The sequence below is a fragment of the Hyperoodon ampullatus genome (genome assembly GCF_949752795.1).
Source record: "Hyperoodon ampullatus genome assembly, chromosome: 18".
NCBI lineage: Eukaryota > Metazoa > Chordata > Mammalia > Artiodactyla > Ziphiidae > Hyperoodon > Hyperoodon ampullatus.
Genome location: NC_136931.1, coordinates 10,038,425 through 10,057,605, shown reverse-complemented (window position 1 = coordinate 10,057,605; position 19,181 = coordinate 10,038,425). Strand labels below are relative to the sequence as shown.

General features: G+C 45.2%; 1 protein-coding gene across 1 annotated transcript in view; it reads left to right on the top strand.

The window, feature by feature from the left end:
- Window positions 1-19,181, top strand: part of WWOX (WW domain containing oxidoreductase) — a gene marked incomplete at both ends in the record, with an annotated part of 983,966 nt that overhangs the window by 251,045 nt on the left and 713,740 nt on the right. The window contains one exon of the mRNA XM_079723706.1: window positions 7,251-7,339. Within this exon, the coding sequence (XP_079579832.1) occupies window positions 7,251-7,339 (89 nt within the window). The remainder of the gene's footprint in view (window positions 1-7,250; window positions 7,340-19,181) is intronic.

Genomic DNA, 19,181 nt, shown 5'->3' with positions numbered 1-19,181 from the left:
CTCTGTTTTCTAGTCTGTGAAATGGGGGAAATGATAGATACTTCAAAAGATTTTTTCCTATGACTCTTTAATGAAAAATAAATGCCAAGCATGTCATAGATGCTCATTATTTTTTTGGCTCTGGTTATTAATAAATATATGTACGTGAGAGCTTTTTTTCGGGGAAACCCTGAAACGAGCTCTTCTCTAAGTGTAAGAGAGGGTAGGCGCACACCCATCAAATTCACATGGATTGGCACCTTCACGGTACATGGTCCATCTCACTCCTGTGGCTCCACAGGGTGAGTCCCCATCTGCTGAAAGAGAATATTTCCTCTGGGTGTGTTGGAGGCGGGGCTCCCTGCTCCCATTCATTCATCTGGGTTTCTCTATCCTTCCATCTCCAACAGTTGTGACCGTGTGCTCTTCTTTTTGACCAGCTCACGGGTGACCCTTGTATCATAACAGGAGGAAGAGCTGATCTTATCTGCTGCTAGGCTAGGATTGACTAGAAAGAGTGCAGTGGGGATACGTTTGTCCGGTTGAGTGGAGGAAACAAGACTCCTGTACTAGATGAGAGCATTTTGAAGTGTGCCCACCTGAGTTCACTGTGAGGTCCCATCACACACAACAGCTTGGTTCCCAGACCAGCTACTTTTGGTTCATTACGGGATAGTGGAGAAAAGTCATTGATATCCTCTAGCTAATTCATAGTCAGTTTACAATTAATAATAGTTTTTAAGGAATAATCTGTTTTTTAAGTATGCTTGGTCGCTTGAAATTATTTTTTTTTGTTTTTTGTTTTTTGTGGTATGCGGGCCTCTCACTGTTGTGGCCTCTCCCGTTGCGGAGCACAGGCTCCGGACGTGCAGGCTCAGCAGCCATGGCTCACGGGCACAGCTGCTCCGCGGCATGTGGGATCCTCCCGGACCGGGGCACGAACCTGTGTCCCCTGCATCAGCAGGCGGACTCTCAACCACTGCGCCACCAGGGAAGCCCTTGAAATTATTTATATACAGCTTTCCAAAGGTCTGTTACCATGAGATGTTACCTTTTTTGTTCTTTCATTGATGGTAAGCGGATTATGGGTGTGACAGATTTCCTCTTACGTGGTGTTGCAATGATGGGGAATAAAAGAAAAGAAGTAAAGGAGATGGGATCTTTGGAATATATGTTTACCTTTAGAGGCAGAGTTAGTGAATGAATGAGTGAATAGTTCACTCTTGTAAATACTGTCTCTCTTATTGTGGACCAGGAGCAGGACAGCATGCTGCCTCTGTACGAGGCTGTTACAGATCTGGTGGTTTCCCCTGGGGTTGGCCTTGGTGTGAAGGCCTCTGAGGGGCATGAGGACAGCTGGGCCACGTGAGCGTTGTGGAGCATGCAGTAGGGATTAAAATCATGGCTTGGTGTGAACTGGGGTTCTGACAGTTATTACCTGCATGAAGATATGCTGTCACTCTATGAACTTCATTTTCTCCATCCGCGAAATGGGTGGGTGATAATAACTGCCCGCAAAGGGTCACTGTAAGGAAAGAGGGTACTGTGGGGCGAGAGCTCCTATGGCCAGGGTTCTCAGGTTGCTGCCATTGGCCAGCTGGGCCCCGTTCACCTCTCTCAGTGAAGAGTGAAGCAGTTCAGTGCAGATGGTGATGATGATGATGATGATGGGGATGATGGGGACGATGGTGATGAAGATTGTGGTGATGATGGTTGTGATGATGTTGACAGCAATGCTAAAGACAACAACAGAAACAATCAGAGTAATACTATTTGGTCCTTGGCAACAGTTGTAGAATACTTCTCAGGTGTCAGGTGCTCTTCTCAGGATTTTACATATATCACCTCATTTCCTGATAAAGCAGGTGCTCTTATTTCCATTTTCCAGAAGAGAAAACTGATTGCACAAGAAGTAACTTTCCCAGTTGGTAAGTGCTAGAAGTGGGCTTTAGACCCAGGAGGTCCAACTTGAGTCCATGGCCTTCACCATGGCCTGAACACCTTTCAGGTTCAGAATACTTACTGAGTTTGGAAACTGGGGTACCCTGGCCTCTGGGGGATGCAGTGAGCCTCCTTCCTCCTGCTCTGGGGTCATGTGTCATCCATCCTCCATCACAGAGCTGCTGTTCATACTTTGAGCTACTTAAGGTAAATTTGTGAAATTAAGAAGGGAGACTGCAATTGCTAATATGCTTTATGATTGAAAAACAAACAATGGACATCACACTTTAGCAGTGGCCTTACAAATAATTATTATTATTTATGTGCCCCATATCTTATATACATCATACCTAATCTTTACCCTAATCATGCAAGGCAAATGCACATTTTGGCCTGGGTGCTAAGGCCCACAGCAGGCACACAGCTCCCCTGAAGTCACACTGTCAGCACTGTGGTCATGCTGGTCTGTGGCTCCGGGTCAGTCCAACTCTGCCGTCTCCTGTGGATGATAACATCTTCCCACTTCTCCCTTTAAATACCACACAGCCCCTATATGGTTCCTTTGGTTTCGGGCAGTATCACATCTGAGTCATACTTGGCTAATTTATAGTCGTAAAACAGTATGAGAGATCACTGTTACATAACAACAGCAAGAACCCCTTTGATTCTGCATTTGCAGACTCCTGAATCACTAAGCCAGGTTTTCTGAACTTAATAAAGAACAAACCAAGAAGACTTGGTCTGTTGAGAGTGTCGGTGGACTGTGCTGCCACCGAGCATCCCCCAACTTCCAGGGAAATGGAAGTAGAATGTGTGGGTTGCTTCATTACTGTGTCTTTCTGGCTGAGCCTGGGGTGTTGGGAGCAGGTCGGCTTCTCAACTACTTAGACGTTGCCTGATGCTTCGTGTGTGGAATGCCACCTGTGCAGTTCTCTTTGAAAACGATGAGTGCCAGCACCTGTATACATAATTTAAAATAAATTTACATTCCTATTTTGCCTGAGATGATAAATTTGCCTACTGGTGTGATTAAAGAAAAGGGTTAGGATTTGGGGGGAAGGGTTGAGAGAGGCATTTTATAGCGGCATTTTATAGCATTTTAAGATTCAGAGTTCTAGTAAGAAGTTTCTGTTAACCAAAGCTAAGTGGATGGACGGTTGGCCAGCTGGCTGGATAGATGGATAGATAGGGAGGAAGGGAAGAGGGGAGGGACCTATGGAAAGCTAACAGTTAATATTGGGGTGGTGGGATTATAGATGCTTTTTTTGTCCACGTTCATCTGTCATTTCTAAATTTTTCTATCACTAATGGAACGTATGAAGCAGGAAGTGGCCTGAAATGAGCCTAGAGAGGTAGATGGGGCAAAATCAGGGACTGTTAGTCGTTACTGTTATTCATTGTGTATATGTTTGCATTTCTGTTCTCGCTGGGCATATGGAGGGTGGCACCTTTTCGAAGCTAAGCACAGCCACAACACTTGCTCTGCCAACAAAACGTGAGCACAAGTGGCACGTGTCACCACTGGGTGGAAGCCTGTGACATTCCACGTGCACCTTGTCACATTCTCTTCCCCTCACTGTAGAGGCTGGTGGTGTTACAGAGGGTGGAGGCTCTACCTGATGGGGCCCCTGGCCAGCGACAATAAACAGCACCCCACCAACATGAGATGGGCATGAAGCGTGAGCAAGTAATAATCGTCTGTTGTCTTAAGACATTGAGGTTTGGGGGCTGTTCCTCACTGAAGCTCATCCTGATCAATACAGAAGCACTTGTGTGAGCCACAGTAAGGAATTAGGAGCATATCTTGTTGGCCATTCCAAGCTACAAAAGCGTTTTAAGCTAGGACTTTGTATATGGGCGTCTGTTGCCAATCCAGAGAGCACACTCTGGCCATACAGGCCTGAACTTTTCACTTCTTGAGCGGCATACGCAGATTTAACATCTTAATAAAAAAAACTCAGCGGTTCTCTAGTGGTGACGGAATAGTTCTGTATCTTGAATCTGTGCACGTGATCAAATGTCGTAGAATTATACACACAGATATTCCAAGTAAAAGGAACTGAGTGCGTCCCGGAACTGGTGAAATACAAGTAATGTCTGCGATCTAATAAATTACACTGTGACAGTGTCGATTTTCTAATTTTGATAATGTGCTATACTTGGATAAGATGCCCCCTTTGGCGGATGCTAGGAGACGAGTACGTGGGCACTCTCACTACTATTTTTGCCACTTCCTGTGAGTCTATAATTCATTCTAAATTAAAGTTAACGACAACAACAGCAGCAAAAGTGAGTTATACCAAGAAAGTGAACTGTGGTCAGTCCCAGGTTCCTAGTCAGACTCAGCGGGAAAGCTCACATTGGCAGATGGGGCCTCTTGCTTTCACCTAGCAATCAGCAGTTTATCCCTCAAAAATGCTTTCTGTTTCCAGTCCGTCAGCCCCTGCCTTCTCATTTAGAGCATGTCCCACGATAAACATTTCTATCACGTTAAGTTTGTCAGCCAATCAGAAGAACAAACCCCCCAACACACACACACATCAACGCATACACACACCTTAATTCACAAAGCTGTGTTTTTCCTTCACTGGCCTTAAGTGAATTGCACACACAGTTTCTCTGCATTTCTCAGGGTCAGTAGCAAAAACAGGAAACCTGATACCAAGGGCAGGGGAATTACCTGAGTAATTGCGTGTGGACTTGAATCACTGTCCCCAGGAGCCTAGTAACACACAGCCTGTGGATTAGTCTGTTGAACTACTTGATGGCTTGTGACCCTTGTTCCCCCTGGATGTGTATGGTCTGATTTTGTTCTTATTGGTAGTGGCAGCCCTGTGCTTTATCTTCAAGTGAAGGGGGGGACAGCTTACCACGTGTAAGTTGCACATTTAGAAGAACGTACTGGCCCATTTGGCTGCGCCATCATTTTCATTGGAAATATTGCTTTGAGGTCACCATCTGGGAATGCTCTCCCTGTTTTATGGGGGAAGAATGAACATCCATTTTTCTAATACGTAGCCAGCGTATCCCTTGGGGTTTCCATCAAGGGCTCGGCTGAGAGGAGCAATGTCTTTACCAACCCTTCCTTAATAGGTTAAATAGTTGACTTTCCTCTTGTGATCCATTCAGAGTTCTGTAAGATTCTGTGTTGGCGGTGCGTGTCATGCTCTGTGCCGGGAGGGGCTGGGGCCGGAGCAGGCAGGAGGAGGGTGAAAGGCCACTTTCCTCGCTCACTCTGAACATCAGATTGGGTAGTTGAGCATTTAGGAGGCATAAGACTCTCTGGGGAAGAAAAGTTAGCCATTAGCAGACTTCCCACTCAGAAGAGGTTTTAGCCACAGATAAATATCCATCATGCAGACAGAAAGCGGTGGTGGGGGGGCAGTTTGCTCCCTATCTGGAGACCCAAGCGTTCTGCATGGGGTACAGTATCACTCAAGTGCATCCGCTTCTCCTGGGGGCAGTTTCTCTCCCTCTAGGATGAGGGGCGTGGCCTTGCCTTACCTGGACCCTCCAGGTGCAATATTTCCCTAACAAAACCCATGTGTTGGCACTTCCCCTTTTCCTGCATCAGGTTCAACACTTCTCCTTCTTCCAAAATCTGCAGGTTTGAGCATCTGCTGCTGTTACCTGAGGAACTTAAATCTTCTTTGGCCAACTTGCCTTTGCCACTGATAAGCTCTTGGGGTTTGGGGGGGTCATTGAATCCCTCTCTACACCGTTTCCCTAAAACCGGGCTCTGTTAGTAAGCAGAGCCAACAGTGATCTGGTCCAGTCTGTGGTCTTCGGGGGGCACCGTTGCTTGTCATCAACATCATTGCATCCACCTTGCTGCACTGTTGCCCACCCGAACCACGGTTTATTACACAGTGGCCTCAGGGGAAGAATTTGTCACCACGGGCATCTTATCTCCTCCTGGTTAAACTGATGAAATACTTTCTCTCTTCAGGGCAGGATGTTAGATGCTTTATACTTAATCTCACAACTCTGAGAGTAGATAATGTTCACATTTACAGATGAGGGAACTGAGGCTCAGAAAGGTTACCTGGCCCAAAGTCAGTGTGCTTTCCTGCTGCCTCTGCCTGATATTTATTGTTCAAGGCCTGGGGCTTGGGTCGGAGCCCACGACCTAGGCGGCAGAGGTGAACTGCCGTAGACACACGAAGCTTCTCAGCACAGTTTGCATCCGTTCGGGTGGAGGATGTCCCCAGCAGTGCCGTTTGCATCCCCCCTTCATAATATTCGAGTATCGCGTTAGTCTCCATAGCCTTACTTTAACATCGCAGTCTAGACAAGAATTCCCAAGCTCACCGTTCGTTTTATGGGGATCTGCTTACCTGAACAGGCAGGTGGCCTGGCAGTCTGTCCTTCAGCGGAGGGGCATCTAAGAAGTGATAGCATTTCAGCTCACACTCCAAAGTCCAGCGAGACTCAAAAATTGGGAGGGCTGTATAAACACAAGGCAACCCTGGTCTTTCCAGAAGTGTGCTAGGAGGCCCTGCAGTGGAACAGGGTGGCTTCAAATCCTGACCACTGCAATCCTTTTGGTGTCTCTCCAGGAGGGAACTTGGGCTCCAGCCAGTGTCAGACTGACTTGAGTCTTGCCGTCCACACTTCTTAGCTCTGCAATCTCTTATAAGATGCCACACTGTAAAACAGGCCAACTACAACCGTATCCTTCAGTTGTCCTGAGGGTGAAATGAGATGATGCCTGTAAATGCCCACCCGCCATCAGCTCAGCAAAGACCTTAATGGCCTCATTAACAGCATCATTATTACCATCCATACGTGCCCTGCCCATCTATAGGGTTCACAGGGTTACTAAACCAGGGGGGTGTTGAGCAGTCAGGAACGAGTTTTGCCTGCGTTTGTACTTTCTGTACATGAGCTGTCTCTCGTTTTTCATGCAGGCTTGGTGGAATCATTTCAGAACCGGAGGGCAGCTTTTGAGATTAACATGTGGTCTCCAGAGTTCTTGCAGGAGCCAGGCTTTGTCCTGGTGTTGCCCTATCGTTACAGTTTTTTTAGGAGGCAGATGGAGAAAGGAGCTATGTGAGCCCGAGGACCCTTAGGACCCTGTTTCGTGCGCTGAGTCAAACAGCACAACCCCCCAGCATGGAGTTTCAGCAGAGTCCCAGCCTCCCAGCCTCCCTCAACTTGGCAGTAAAACGCCCCGTTCTTCCATTCATTCCGATGATTTATATTCTCTCTGGGCGTCTAATATTAAACAGGGGAATTCCGACATGTTCCATAACACATTTACTGTAACTTGATACCATGAACTAAACTTGCTGTTATTTATCATTTCTTTTTATTTTCTCTCATTCCAGCATAAAGCCAAGGTAGAAGCAATGACCCTGGACCTCTCTCTGCTCCATAGCGTGCAGCATTTTGCTCAAGCGTTCAAGGCCAAGAATGTGTGAGTGTTCCAGTGGAGGGTTATAGATCATAATATCTTGCTATTGTAATGTCTTTATCAGATGAACACAATGGGGAGGCCGGAAGGCTATTGTGTTGTCTTGGCGTCCAAGCGGGAGGCTCATTTATATTGGCCCAGTGAAGGTGTACCGTATTTTCTTGACTCTGAGTCACCCTCATTTTGAGATGTGTCATCCATCTCATAACAGCCTCCCAGAGAAAAAGGAAAAGACAGTACTAAGCAGCAGTAAAAGTGGTTCATAAAAGCCACCCGATTGTAAGCTGCATCCTGATTACAGATAGTCTTGCAGTGCCTCCCAGAATCGAGGAAACGTGTATTTTAATTGCACTCAGAAACAAGTAAGGTCAGCCCTCCAGTCCCGCAAGGGGGCTGAACGTCAGAGCCCGAGAAGGAGGTTCTACTGTTTCGCAAACCTGCGGTGATTTTACGTGGTGCGTGAATGTGGTCCCAAAAGCATGGACTCACATCATGAGAAACTTCCTCCTTTTTATTCCCTCTTCTTTCTCAGACTTTCAAAATGCCTGAAGGAGGAAGCCTTCGCTAGGGGCCGGCAGATTTTTTGGCTGTCACACGCCAACATCTTTCTAACAGGGGGAGCGGCCCTCAGAGCTAGAGCTGAGGAAAGCAGTGGTGGTTAGCTTCATTTTCATTACACTATTCTGTTTCCAAGTGTTTATTTTTACAGTTCCCTCATATTATTTAGGGCAGGCGATACTGGTTTCTCGTTTAACACAGTGGTTTAAATTTCTTTAACAAACACCTCCATTTAATTTTTCTTTTTCAGTGAGTTGATTTAAACACAGGGATTAAGTTAATAATGGTACAGGAGGTGCCAAGGATAAAACAGTTTCAAAAGGGGCACCGAGTGGCTGAATTTGGAGAACACTGATACAACGACAAGCCGTCTGGGGGTTCGCCTCTGTCGGGGTCGTTGGTTTTATACTTCTCCACGCAGATGATGGATGTAAGGGGAGGTATCTTAAACCAGATATTCAGATGGTACGATGTCGATCTGACCCCTCAGTGCTGTCCAGTGGCCAGTTCTTCTTACTTCTCCCTTAGTCTTTCACTCTGTTGTTTTAGGCTGTTGAGAAGTCTGTTCTCTAAAGCCCTTCCTGGAGCCAGCCCGTAGCCTGAGTACTTGAGGTTGAAACGTGAACTCAGAGTCTGTAGTGGGAGCTGCACCATCCCTTTAGGTGCCGGCCCTGTGCTCGTACGAACAGTTGGGTACCGTCCCCATGCAGCCAGCAGACCCAGGCGAGCCCTACTGCGCGTGCTCTTGGCAGCGTTTGGTAGCCGCGAGCCCGTGCTGGTGCGCTCCAAGATCCTCCCTTCAGGATAGAGCAGTAGCTCTTAAGACATTTGCTTTTTTATCCCTTCCTGATTCATTTATCCACTTGTTCATTCACTTAACCCGCGTTTAACACGTGCCTCCAAAGCCCCAGGCTCTCTTCTCGGCTCTGGGAAGAGAGTGGTGGCCGGCGGAAGCCCAGTTTACCTCACACGAGCCATTGTCTCAGTGGCCAGCAAGCAGGCAGTGTTTTCCTGCTAGTGACTGACTCTCCTCCACCTCGTATTTCTGTGGTTGTTTGGGAGCGAATAATAATAACCACGGCCGTAGCAGCAGTAACAGCCCATTTATTGAGCGCCTGTTATGAGCCCCATACCCAGAACCCTTTGCTTGCTTTTTCTGATTTAATTCTCAAAGCAACCCTCGGGGTGGGCGCTGTCATTATGTCTATTACACAGGTGAGGAAAATGAGACCAGGGAGGGTGAGTTCTCTGAAGGCACGTGGCCAGGAAGCAGAGGGCCTGAGCTCCCGTGCAGTCGGGCCTCCCTGGGCCCCCCTCCTCAACCAGCACGCTGCACTGTCTGTCGTTCTTACTGTGCCAGAAACCGAGATCAGAGGAAGTGAGTGACTTTCACGGGGTCACTTGGCAGGTTGGTGGCAGATGTAGGATTTTCATCCGTTGTGACTCTCTGCTTTCTCCTTGGCACCGTGCTGCTCTGGTGGGAGCTGCGCTCTGGTGGGAGCTGAGCTGCACTGCCTCTTCATGCCTCCTCCAGTCCTGGTGTCAGAGCACACTGGAAGGGAACCATTTAGCCGAGGAGAGCCAACTGTTACATAATAGTACTATCTTCCAAGTCTTAACGGGACCATTAGTTTTTAACCATTAAGTAATTCAGAATCATCAAATGCAACTGCCTTCTGTAATCCACAAGCCCAAACTCTTGGAGAAAAGCTAGCAGCCATTTTGCCCTAATTCTAGATTTTAGCAAACGACTCTGAATTTTTGGTACTCCTAGGTTCAGAAACAAAGGGGATTTTCCTCTTAGCCAACCCTGTACCACACACCTTTTATCCATCGCTCGAGAGTCCAGCATTTTTCATGGGCTTAGAGGAATAGCGTGGTAGTGAAAATACGCATAAAAGACATGAGCGACCTTCCTTTTGAAACACTGCCAAAGTGAAATCTCTCCTGGATAGGCAGGTGACAGTTCCGTCCTTACAGGTCTGTAGATTCTGAGAAGTGTCAGAAGTGAGTTTAAGTGCTGCTGACTGAGCTGCCATAAAAACACGTGTCACCCTCTGCTCATCGTCCCCTCCCATCTTTCGGCCTCAGAATTTCCTTGTGTGTAAAACATAATGACGAATGGAAGAAAGGCTGCCAGTTCCGAACCCAGCCCTTTTGGTGCCGTTGGACTGAGGTGAGGAAAAACTCTTACACTGAAATTCCATCTGGATGCTACCACGTGGAATTCTGTTCTGAAGCCTGTCTGCGAGCACACCAGAAGTATGATCAGGCTCTTTTTACCTTGTGTATCCCCTCGGTTCATGCCCCAGCCCAGGTGTGTCTCCCCATACCTGGATGGGCAGCAACGTGTACAGCCCGAGACCTAAAGAGGTAGAAATATGTAAATGCAAACCTGGTTGGAAGATCTAGCTCATTGAAAGGCCGGGCCGCCCTCTATCTGCCTTCTACCAGGAGGGGATGTAGATTCAGCCTCTTCTGGGATTTCTTCTTCCTCCTTTACTTTGGAGGGGGCGGGGGTGGCTGGTGGCATGGGGTGGGGACTGAGTCGTTTCCAAATGAGCACTGCTAACAGCGATTATACAAATCATAGCTCCTTTTCGACTTTTTGTGTATTCCGTGCAAGGCAACGTGCTGAGCACCTATTCATGTGTTCTCTCTGTAACTCCTTACAGTAACCGCAGGCATTTTTAGTCATTTTTATCTCTGTTTCAAATGGAAAGGCTCCAGCTTTTCACAGACCAACTCACAGTCCCAACTTTAGCAAGTGGTGGATCCCAAATTCGAACCCAAGTCTGTCTGAATCCACAATGACCCCTCTTTTCATTACACCTCACCCTTCAGGCGTTTTCTTCAGTGTGGATTTCTGGATTGGTATGAATTGCTGAGAACCAAGTTACTCAAATTTAGTGGCTTAACACCATTTAAGACAATAAGTATTTCTCTTCTCTCTCTCTCTCTTTCAGTTTGTTTAAATCCGGAATCACATAAGGTCAATGCATTTTAACCTGTAGGTTTTCCCTCCCTTTCTAAATTTCTTACAAAAAAATTTTAATGCAACATATTTGTTTCAAGGACCAGTGTGTCCTCTAGAGTTTTCTGTGGTCTGTACTTCAGTGACTGCATCCCTGTGGTGTCCTTTAACTTGTTCTTTTGTCTTCTATGTTTCCCGTGAAAAGGTAGCTAACTCTAGAGGCTTGGTCAAATTCCTGTTTAATTTTTGGCAAGAATACTTGGTCGGTGGTGGTGTAGTCTTCCATCAGGAGGACGTGCGTGCCTGCTTGCTAAAGCGTTTCCTTAAGGCTCTGCCCGCCCTGACCAACCCATTCCTGTGCCCGCTCTCTCTTTGCCCACCCCCTCTTTCATCCATTTCTTCTGTTCTGCTCCACTCACTCTTCTGGGTGGTCAGCCCAGGAAGCCTCAGTCTGCTTTCAGACAGTCCTCCCCAGCATCAGTGGTGGTGGTCGGCCAGTGTGTCTCAGGTCGAATTATTTTGGGCATTACTGGAAAGTTCCAAACCAAAGCTTGTGGTAAGTCCCAACCAAACTGAGTTTTGAAGGATATTTTTGCTGAAACTGCAGTCCTGGAGAGCAGCCAGACTCCACGCTGCCTGGCAGGCTGAGGTATCCCATCAGAGTATGAAGAGCTGGGACCCTTACTAATCATTCAGACCAAGTACTGGGATTTTCTGTAATGGGCTCTGAAGCAGCAGTATGTTGTTTGTGATACTTTTGCACAATTTTATCCCTAGTTCTAACTGCTTAGTTTACCAAAAAGCACTCATTTTGAACAGGGCCTGGAACAGCAGTTCAAGAGCTTCTAGAGCTCTGTAAATATTTTTTCCTTTATCAGATACTGTTCTATAGTTTGCTTCCTATATATTCCTGAAATAATGGACATCTGGATTCCAATCCTGGAAGTTGAAAAGTTGGTGATGGCCCATAATATAGAAAATTTATTGCTTGGATCTCTGTTACCAGTCAGCTCTTATAATATTGACCAAGGGCTTTGATTCATCGTGGAAATTAACTGAAATTGATAGTACGATCATATTAAAATAACATGGAGTTCTAAAGATTTCTAGAACTTCATTTTTGGTCTTGGATTTCTGCTTTCTCCTTCCAACTTTCTGTCTCCAGCATAGTTTAAAGAAATTAGGCTTTCTTTCACTTAAAAATACTATAGGATAGTGATGTTTAAAAAAAAAGAAATGAAAGAATACTTTTTCTATTCCCCCTTTACTGTTTATACATTTGAGGGGGAAGTCTTTAACAAAACTATTTATTTTCACTTTTTACTAAATTACTTTCAGAACTTGAAAGTTCAGGACTTTGAGAATCTACTGATCCCAGATTTAATGTTCTTGGATTCTTATTCCAAATTTTGCTGTCTCAAATCCTTCTTTGGAAGTGGGTGGGCTATAAATTATAAATAAATTCTAAATTTTGAGGGATAAATTACCCTGAAGACCAATGTGTAAATTACAGTTTAATCTTTCTTTTTCTCCTCAGCTCAGTTTTAAGAATAATGTTTTAGCCTACGTATCTGTGTTACTCTTTGCTCAACATGAGAAATCCATTTCTGGTTTGCCTAACAGAGTATCATGTTGCTTTGCTTTTCTACGAAGTATGAAAACTAAAAGAAAAGAAAACCAGAGAGGCAGATTTTAGCTGTAATAAACTCTCTAAATCTAGATCTTAATTATGACTTTTTTTTTTTTTTGCTATTCTCAGTTCTTAGTTTTATTAATTATTAAAGGAAAATATATATCCAAGACATCACTGTAAATAAATTTAATTATGACTTTTTAAGAAAAAATTTAAAACATCTACAAGTGAATTTTTCCCCCTCCCATAGATTTTCCACCTTGAGGTATTGGAAAAAATCATATTGTGAAACACTTACTGTATCTAGAAACATCAGGGAAGAACGCTTCCATCTGAAGTAAATGTTTTGCCTTCTGAAACTTAACTCTTTAGGCATCAAATGTTTTTATATAATTCTTTAAAAAATATTTCTCAAACAGATTATGTACTGTCATCCCTTATTAAACAACCTAACCCAAAAGAGTAAAGTGCAGGGGTCAGCAGACTTTTTTGTAAAGGTCCAGAGAGTAAATATTTTAGACTTTTCAGGCCATAAGATCTCTGGTGCAACTACTCATCTCTGCCTTTGTAGCATGAAAGCAGCCGTGGACAATATTTAAATGGATGAACATGGCTGTGTTCCAATAAAACTTTATTTACAAAGGCAGGAAATGGGCTGGTTACGTCCAGCGGCCATAGTGTGCCAAGCTCTGGTGTAGTGAAAAGAACAGAGTTTTTGGGGATCAACTGAACTTAGATTTAAATCCAACCTCTACTGTTTACTAGCTGTGTGGCCTTGGGCACTCCGTGTCCCTGGGCCTCACTTTCCAAGTCTATAGAAAGTAGATTCTCGCATAGACTTTTCAGGGTTGTTGAGGAGAAAAGCTGTGATGCGTGAAATAACCAGACACATCTGAGTGCACTGTGCCTGTGACTGTGTGTGCATTCGTTCTTATCTTGATCCTAAAATGATTTGAGAGCTTTTTAAAAATGCATGCAGTATGATCCAGTACAAATAAGAGATCTATCTAAACAGGGGAAGGGGATCAAAGTGGACCAGTCAGATGTGGTCCCAGAGGAGGTGTGGCTCTCGTGAAGTCTTTGCAGTCATTAAAAAATTGGGCCTAGGAATGAGCTTGGAGATTCCTCGCCACCAAGGGTACAGAGGACCTGAGCTTCATGTTGCCCACAAGCTATAAGCATGACAAGCACTGAGCAGAAATATTGTTACTATAATGATGTTCCACTGAGGATCACGGAGTACTTACTACTGTCCTGAGTATTTTTCCCCCTGTTCTTTGTTTTTCTTCACAAAGCCATGGACTTGAGGGATCCTTCACAGTTCTCTTTCAGAGCAAATGGCTTGACTCTGTTTCCTTTGCCATTGCTGCTGGTGTTTCCCTTGGTTTCTTTCCAGAGGATTTGAGTGGCCTTAAGGGCAGCCTGCTTTGAATAAGTGAGGTATAGTGGGACACAGTAAAAATCATTAACCTCTGTATCCTGGGATACCAGAGCACTCCGTATGCCTCTGATCCCCTCCTTTTTTGGTTTATTTAAAAAAATTTTTCCCTTCACGTTGTTATTTATTCAGCGCTTACAACAGTGCCGGGAACTGGGCTAGACATCAGAATTAAACCATTTGCCGTCTTCCTTCTCCTGTGCCTTCTCTCTCTCTTAAAATAGTTGTGAAGCTTAAGGATTTTTTTGATAACTTTACACAATGATGACTATCTTCAAAAACATATCCTTACTGGAGAAGAATAATTGTTAAATAAATTAAGGGCCACTTTGCAATTAAATTTGTTAGGGGAAAAATTTTTTTTCAGTGAGCCTTTTTGCCATCCTTAAAAGTCATCACTGCCAAGGAATACGTGAAAATGTATTTGAATTAACCACAGCGATGTTTGCAAAATAAACAGTTTTGATTTCCCAACAGAATTCTAGGTTCAGCCATCACTATCATGTTTCCAGAAGTCAAAGTGATGTATGTTAATTGAAGACACACACAAAAAAACTTCCCTTCCAGGAAGAATAAACACCCGGCTTTGGAGCATAGATACGATTACTCTGTGGTTGCCTTCTCCCACCCCCCACCAGCCCACCAGTGCATATATAGCCAGTGTTTTGTCTTCAACTCCAGCAAAGAATCCGGACTTTGTTGGTGGCGTTCAACAGTGATCACTTAAAGCACTGGACTAGAGCATGAGTTGAGAAAGTTTCTCTATAAAAAGAATCAGATAAATAAATATTTATATAAATATCTGTACGAATGTTTTGACCTTTATGAGCTAGATGGTCTTGGTAGCAACCACTCAGCTAGTATTGAGTGCCTCTCGAGTGTAGAGTGAGACCACAGTAATCACAGTAATGCAAAAGTAGCCACCGATAATGTGTAAGTGACTGGGTGAGGCTGCGTTCCAATAAAACTTTATTTAGAAAGACAGGAAGTGAGTTGGATTGGGGATTCGGTCTGGGGGTTTGTGGTTCGCTAACCCTTGGACTAGAACCCCTTGTCTCTTGCAACGTATTGGGTTGGCCAAAAAGTTCGTTCGGGTTTTTCAATAAGATGTTACAGAAAAACCCGAACGATCTTTTAGGCCAATGCAATAACTCATTTGAAGAGCCTCTTGTCTCACTGTGAGAAACACGTTTCATTTTGGATTATGTTAGGTTTGGTCCAGATAAATAAGTATATATAGCCGATGTGTGTGCATGGTTCGTTTCATTTCTCTGCAGAAAGCACTCTGTGTTCCTTAGAGGCTGAGGGAAGAGATAAGAGTTTGAGTAGAACAGTGTGCTGTGCTGAGTTGTGGAAATACCACCATATGGGAAAGCAGGTCAACTAAGACAAGCAGGAATTGTTTAAATAATGAAGACACTGAAGCCCTGCTGGGGACTTGGAACCATAAAATGATGATGATGATAGTAATTGCTAATATTTATCACCTATTTATTATTCGTCATGCACAGCTAAGCACTCATCTGCCATCCCATTTTATCCCCCCAAGGACTTCATGGGGTTAGGTCAAAAATTGTAGAAGAAAGGCAGTGTCATATGGTTCAGCCTGATACGATGATCAACCACATTTCATAGATCAAGAAATCAAGGCTTACAGATATGAGGGGCCTTGACCCAGGTCATGCCGGCTAGTAGGTGGTGAGGCTAGAACTTAGTCCAAAATCTGCTGTGCTGCTGAGCTCAGCTTAGGTGGTAGTTTGGGAAATCAGAAAGATCTGTCTCATTGGGGAAATGCATCATGTAAGACTCACTGCCTCTGAAGGAGATTTGTCCCAGCAACAGGTAGATGACAACCCCTGCCTGCTGGGACAATTGTTAAGGTCACTTCAAAGTTGAGGGGGATGCTTCTGCCAGCCATATCCTATCACCAAGAGGAAATTGTTCTGCTGAAATATGTCTAAAAGAGGTAAACAAACCCGGTCGAAGAGAGGCTCATCCCCTCAACTAAGGTGCCCAGAACTCTTTTCTGCCAGGTGTCTGGAAGGTGTCTGCCCATGGAGTCTGTATAATCAGAGGTGGCCGCTGTTTACTTGCATTTGCAATCACCTCTGTACATTTACTCCAGGTGTCAGCGTTCATTTCCCCTTGGCTTCTACTTGGCTTCATAATGATGCCCATGAGGTAGACAGAAGAAGACCAGAGGGTCACTTGGCCGTTCACACATCTGAACTGCCAGAGTGGTGACTCTCACATGCAAGCCCAGCCCTCATCCTTTCCTGTGGGGAAGAGCCTTGGTTGGTGTCTGGCCACCTGAGCTACAAGCACTGCGCTTGCTGGTGTGGCCCACCGAGGCCTCTGGAGTCTGGTGCATCCTCCTCCTTCATTTGTGGCCCTGTCCTCCCAATCCCATGCGTCTATACTCTGCTCACAGAGATGCTTACAGGTTCTGCCTCCTGACTTGGGGCCTGTGCCCCTGACTTGTGCCCCTGCCCGCCTACCTGCCCCTCACCTGTTCCCTGGATGACTTGGTTGCATCCTCTGTGGAGCCTCCCTTTTCCCGTCCTCTTCCCTTCACACCATGGTTGAATTGATGAGTCACTTCTCGGAGCATCGACCACACACCCAATCATTGTGCTTGGAATACTTTGGGGACACTTTTCTCTATATTGATTTTTCTTTGTTAGACTGAGCCCCAGAGAAGCAGAAACCTTGGCTAATTCATCTTTGTCTTAGCTCTGAATCCCTGTTCCACACCTTACCAAGATGGTGACCTTGGCAAATTCCTTAATCTCTCTGATCCTCAGTTTCTTCATCAATGAAAGTGGGAGGTGATGGTAGTACCCTTGCAGGGTGGTTGAAAGGATTAAATAACAAAATGTGTATAAAACATAGCACCTGATACCTGGTAAACATTTAATACATTTCAGGTTGTATCATCATTTTTGTTGTCATCATCATCATCCGTGGCAATTGTTACCTATGCTGCCATATAGTAAACTCAAGAAAGGGGGTGGATAGGTGGATGGGTGGGTGGGGGCAGGGAAAGAGGGAGGGAGGGAGGGAAGCCAAAAATGGAAACACATTGTTCCATTTGGTGATCTGAACTTTGATTTTAAGGTGCCAATTCTCAGCCATTCGAAGTTGTTGAATTGGTACCTCCTCGGGTGGTATGGAGATTATATGTTTGTAAATCTTGGGAAACAAATTTTATTTTTTATTTTATTTTTTATTTTTTGAGGTACAAGGGCCTCTCACTGTTGTGGCCTCTCCCGTTGCGGAGCACAGGCTCCGGACGCGCAGGCTCAGCGGCCATGGCTCACGGGCCCAGCCGCTCCGCGGCATGTGGGATCTTCCCGGACAGGGGCACGAACCCGTGTCCCCTGCATCGGCAGGCGGACTCTCAACCACTGCGCCACCAGGGAAGCCCGGAAACAAATTTTAAAGTCATCCTGTATAATAGTTATTTCAGGCACATAGCATACAACTGCCCTTCTAACCTGGTGTGGGCTTGGGTCACATGACCAGGCTGTTCTTTGACCCACACAGCCATGGACACAGCAAACCCGTGATGTGTTAGGGTTAACATTTAGTGACTCTCAGAGAACTCTTGAGTTGTGTAGGTTTTGGAAAAAAAGCATTTCAGTGTCTGTGGTTCAGAATTCTACTTCCCAGCTTGGCCGATGAATCCAGCTCGGTTTTCCTCCTGGAACCAGTAACCACCCCCATTGTCATGTGGGAATTCTCCTCTCACCTGTAATTGCCCTGTTGGGAAGTTGTGCTTAAACCACACTGAAATCGCATTTTAATAACTTGGGAACCGTCTGTATTTTTCCCCCCAGTAAATTGTTGAGAAGCTAATTCTTGTCAGCCAAAAAACTTGAATATACGTTTGAAATAAATCAACAGTGCTCCACTGTGGCAGCCTGCTGAAAATCCCCGAGGAAGATTATATTTTTAGGTGATCGACTTGTCACTGCACTGTGTTTTTAATATTCTGAGTCATTCTTTTTCTTTTTGTGAGAAAAATACCCCATATCTTGTCATCCCCAAAAATATAAACGGATCCTTTCGATTAGTGGCAAAGTTCTTCAGTTTGCCTTCTAAGCTTCATATGCTGTTATAGTTCAGTCACTGAGCCGTAATCAAACAGGTATTATTTGAGCTGACATTAAGCAATAGTTGATAACCAGAAATAGAACGAAGAAAAAGGGTGTCTCAGAAGTGCAAGTAATGGGTAAGTCGACCAGTGCTAGAAGTTTGGGAAATGGATCTTGGTGGAATGTCTCCCGCTAAAAGGAGAGCAGTGCCTCGATTTCTCATGTAAGGTCAGCAAACTCCCAAGAGACTGTCACCATGGTTCCCAACTTGGCTGTGCGTGGAATCCGCTGGGATCCAGTAATCCGTTGCATATAGGTAAAAGCATTTAACCACTGTTGAATTCTCGGATGCTAGGTCCCTTCTAATTTTATTGTTGCTATGAGAAGCACTATGAAAATGGCCTGCACATACCTCTTGTTGGCTGTCTAATTTTCTTAGGATCAATTCTTAGACGAGCAGTTGTGGGGTCGACGCATATGACTCTCTCTTTCTACTTCTGATCTGTGAAAGCAAATTACTCTCCAGAAAAGTTACGTGTAATTCTCATGTCTTCATCAAACACTAGGCAGTGCCGTTTGCATCCGAAGTATTTGTAAAAGTGGCATTTACTTACAGTCAGATGTTTAGTACAGAATACGAGGTTTCTCTCTCTTAGTCAGGGAAGTTCTTTCTTCAGTTGCTTTGTCGTGTCATCTGAGCCCATTGCAGTCATGGAGAGGAGAAGCCACTTCTTGGTGGAGACAGAAGCAGACACCTTAGGTGTCCTTCCCTGGTGCCGAGGCGTGGGGTTGCCCCGTGGAGCTGAGCAGTGGGTAAGGGGGATGGAGCACCGGACCAGGAGTCAGGGAGGACCAGCTGTTGTCCAGCTCTATCCCTCACCATTGTGTCCTGGTCATGCTTTGTCTTGCATGGTGATGCCCTAGGCTCCTCCTCGGGTCTTTGCAGTAGTAGAAGCACAGTTCCATCATGCGACTCTGCTAATTTTTCCAGAACGTCCTCTGACTCAGCTGTGCTCTGAAGCAGGACTTGCCTCTCTATCAGGGGGAAGGCTTCACATGGTAATCTTAGAGAAGAGCTTGCTGTGACCTTTAAAGACCCAGGTACCAAAGTAGATCTCAGTCCCAGGCTCCTCAGGCCTCTTTGA